The sequence below is a fragment of the Nicotiana tomentosiformis genome, chromosome 1 (assembly GCF_000390325.3).
Source record: "Nicotiana tomentosiformis chromosome 1, ASM39032v3, whole genome shotgun sequence".
Lineage (NCBI taxonomy): Eukaryota > Viridiplantae > Streptophyta > Magnoliopsida > Solanales > Solanaceae > Nicotiana > Nicotiana tomentosiformis.
Genome location: NC_090812.1, coordinates 19,573,231 through 19,575,526, shown reverse-complemented (window position 1 = coordinate 19,575,526; position 2,296 = coordinate 19,573,231). Strand labels below are relative to the sequence as shown.

Sequence of the window (2,296 nt, the reverse complement as noted above, 5' to 3'; positions counted from 1 at the left end):
CGAATACAGTGAATACAGTCGCGTACAGCTGGACTCCCCTGCTTTTTAGGTAATTTTTGCTACTGTATTCATGAATAAAATAGCGCGAATATATCGAATACACTCGTGTAACAACTGAATAGTAGCTATTGAAAATAATTATGTATATGATAGGTATAGGAAGTTAATAACCACTAAACAATAATAGTTTCTGAAATTCCTCATTATTCTATTCTATTCTAGTGTGCAATGAAGTAATTAACTACAAATAGTCTAATGAGCCTGCATGATTTTAACGAAGTGAAATTTCTGTATTTCTTTCATTGAATTAGGTAAAAAGATAAAGACTCATCGCGTACAAGATATGTATAAATATTCAAAATGAAATGTCAATCATATTCATGGCTAAGTTCTCCAACATCAGATATTCCACTTGATCTCCTAAGCAATTCATCTTACTGGTTCCATTCCCTGCATTTTCAAACTCACAACATTAGAATAATGCTATACTAAATCTACAAGGTTAACGTCTAATTCTCCTCCTTCCATTGCCATTGGATTAATCAAACTTAATAGGACGTTTGGAAAAAAGCTTGTCCTCATTTTAAGCTAAATTTTGTTTACAGGACTTAGCTTATATAATTGTCAGTGTAAGAACATTATACTATTAGCGTGATTTAATCTACTAATATATTGTAACATATTATTTATTGTACTTCTCCAGTGACTAATTCAACTTATTATACACATTTACAAGTAATTATTTTTGGGTAACATAATAGTATATATAAAAATCGTTTTAAACTGAAACAAGAAGAGACGCATACCGTAAAAAGAATTTGGAATGGTTTGGTTGAAGGTTGGATATTTGGCAAACTTCTTGAGAGGGCAAGAGGAAAGTGGAAGAATTGGTATATTTTGGCAATTGCAAATCTCAATCATGTTGCCATCTGGGTCGTGGAAGAAGAGTTGATCCACAGTGACTCCACCTTCTTTCACCGTTGCCGTTACATACTCAATCTTCAACTCTTCCAATCTCTCAATTATGAGGTCCATATCCGAACATTGGAATGAAATGTGATTGTCTTTTGGATTTATCCTTTCCTTCTTTGGCTGTGCATCTTCTTTTCCTAGCAAATGTATTCCAATTCCGTGGTTGAACAACCTGCAAAAATCAACCCAAAATATCAGAGATTTATTTTCATTGTCTCAACCTGAATCGATGTTTATAAATTAGATTTTACCTTATATGTACGGATAATGCTAAATAATTTTACACATGCACTTGTGATATCATTTCCAAATACTGGCACAAATGCATGTAAAATATATATATGTGTGTGTGTTGGAGAATATTATATTGGTCATACCAAGCTCCTTCGAAGTCGAAGGAAGAAGGCCTCTGGATTAGAAACATGGTTCAGTGCTAACAAAGGCATCCTTGTAATTTCTTCATGATCAGATATTGAGAATGATGTCGTTGACGATCGCCAGTTGAAGTTTGTCTCCTCACCTAATTCTGCTTTCACAATCACTTTTCCCATTCTTTCTCCTAAGGAATTCAATTCCTCCCTTTATAATGAGTAAATTAATGATAATATATCTTGGAATAAATAAATAAATAGATGGAAGAATGAATACACCTTAAATTTCTGTGAGAAACTTTACATACAAGTGCACACATATACAAGCAAATGAGAAGGGAGCTTGGTTTTTGTAGGTACTCACTCTTTCACTTGTACGGAGGATTGGGTTGGGTTCTAAGGTGTGGACGAGGGGTAAACCAATCCCCTCTTTAACTTCTTTTGAAATTAATTATTCATATGTCAAGGGTTTACCCGATATATAATCACGTCTTCGGCAGTGTTCAGGATCAAATTCTGTATATAATTAAGTAGTGCTAAAAATAATTATGTCTATTTCAAAATTTATATGGTCTAAATTATGAATCCATCATCGAGTTGGATCAATAGCTACACCGCATATGTGTTCTTTATTTTAACTCTTTCACGTAATCATGATTAATTAACTTGATCTTACTTTTATTTAAAATTAAAATTATTTAATTTGGTACAAATAAACAAAATAAATAAGTGTTATTTGTACATCATGTCCCTTTATAATTTTAAATTTAAGAAAATGATATTTTTAGATCTTTTATGTGTGAAAAAATATATCTTTTACATATAAAAATAAATCTTTTATGTGTAAAAAAAAGAGATAACGTTATAAAACTAAAAATAAGATTGCAAAGAGCCAAAAAAAACTAATTGACCTGTACATTTTTTTTCTTTTCTTTTTATCCAAATTCTCCTAA

General features: G+C 31.4%; 1 protein-coding gene across 1 annotated transcript; it reads right to left on the bottom strand.

Moving 5' to 3' along the window:
* Positions 1 to 314: 314 nt before the first annotated feature.
* Positions 315 to 1,636, bottom strand: LOC104119517 (glyoxylase I 4-like). The gene is made up of 3 exons (XM_009631038.4): positions 1,350 to 1,636; positions 807 to 1,144; positions 315 to 450 (listed from the first exon to the last, which is right to left on the bottom strand). The coding sequence occupies exons 1-3, from the start codon at positions 1,394 to 1,396 to the stop codon at positions 356 to 358; spliced, it is 480 nt and encodes a 159-aa protein (XP_009629333.1). The 5' UTR covers positions 1,397 to 1,636; the 3' UTR covers positions 315 to 355.
* Positions 1,637 to 2,296: the final 660 nt, after the last annotated feature.

Excerpts from the sequence above, each read along its gene's own strand:
- LOC104119517 (XM_009631038.4), bottom strand. The coding sequence starts at position 1,396 with ATGTTTCTAATCCAGAGGCCTTCTTCCTTCGACTTCGAAGGAGCTTG. Across the intron at positions 1,145-1,349 it reads TTCGACTTCGAAGGAGCTTG|GTTGTTCAACCACGGAATTG; the intron begins GTATGACCAATA and ends TGATTTTTGCAG. Across the intron at positions 451-806 it reads CATTCCAAATTCTTTTTACG|GGAATGGAACCAGTAAGATG; the intron begins GTATGCGTCTCT and ends TTGAAAATGCAG.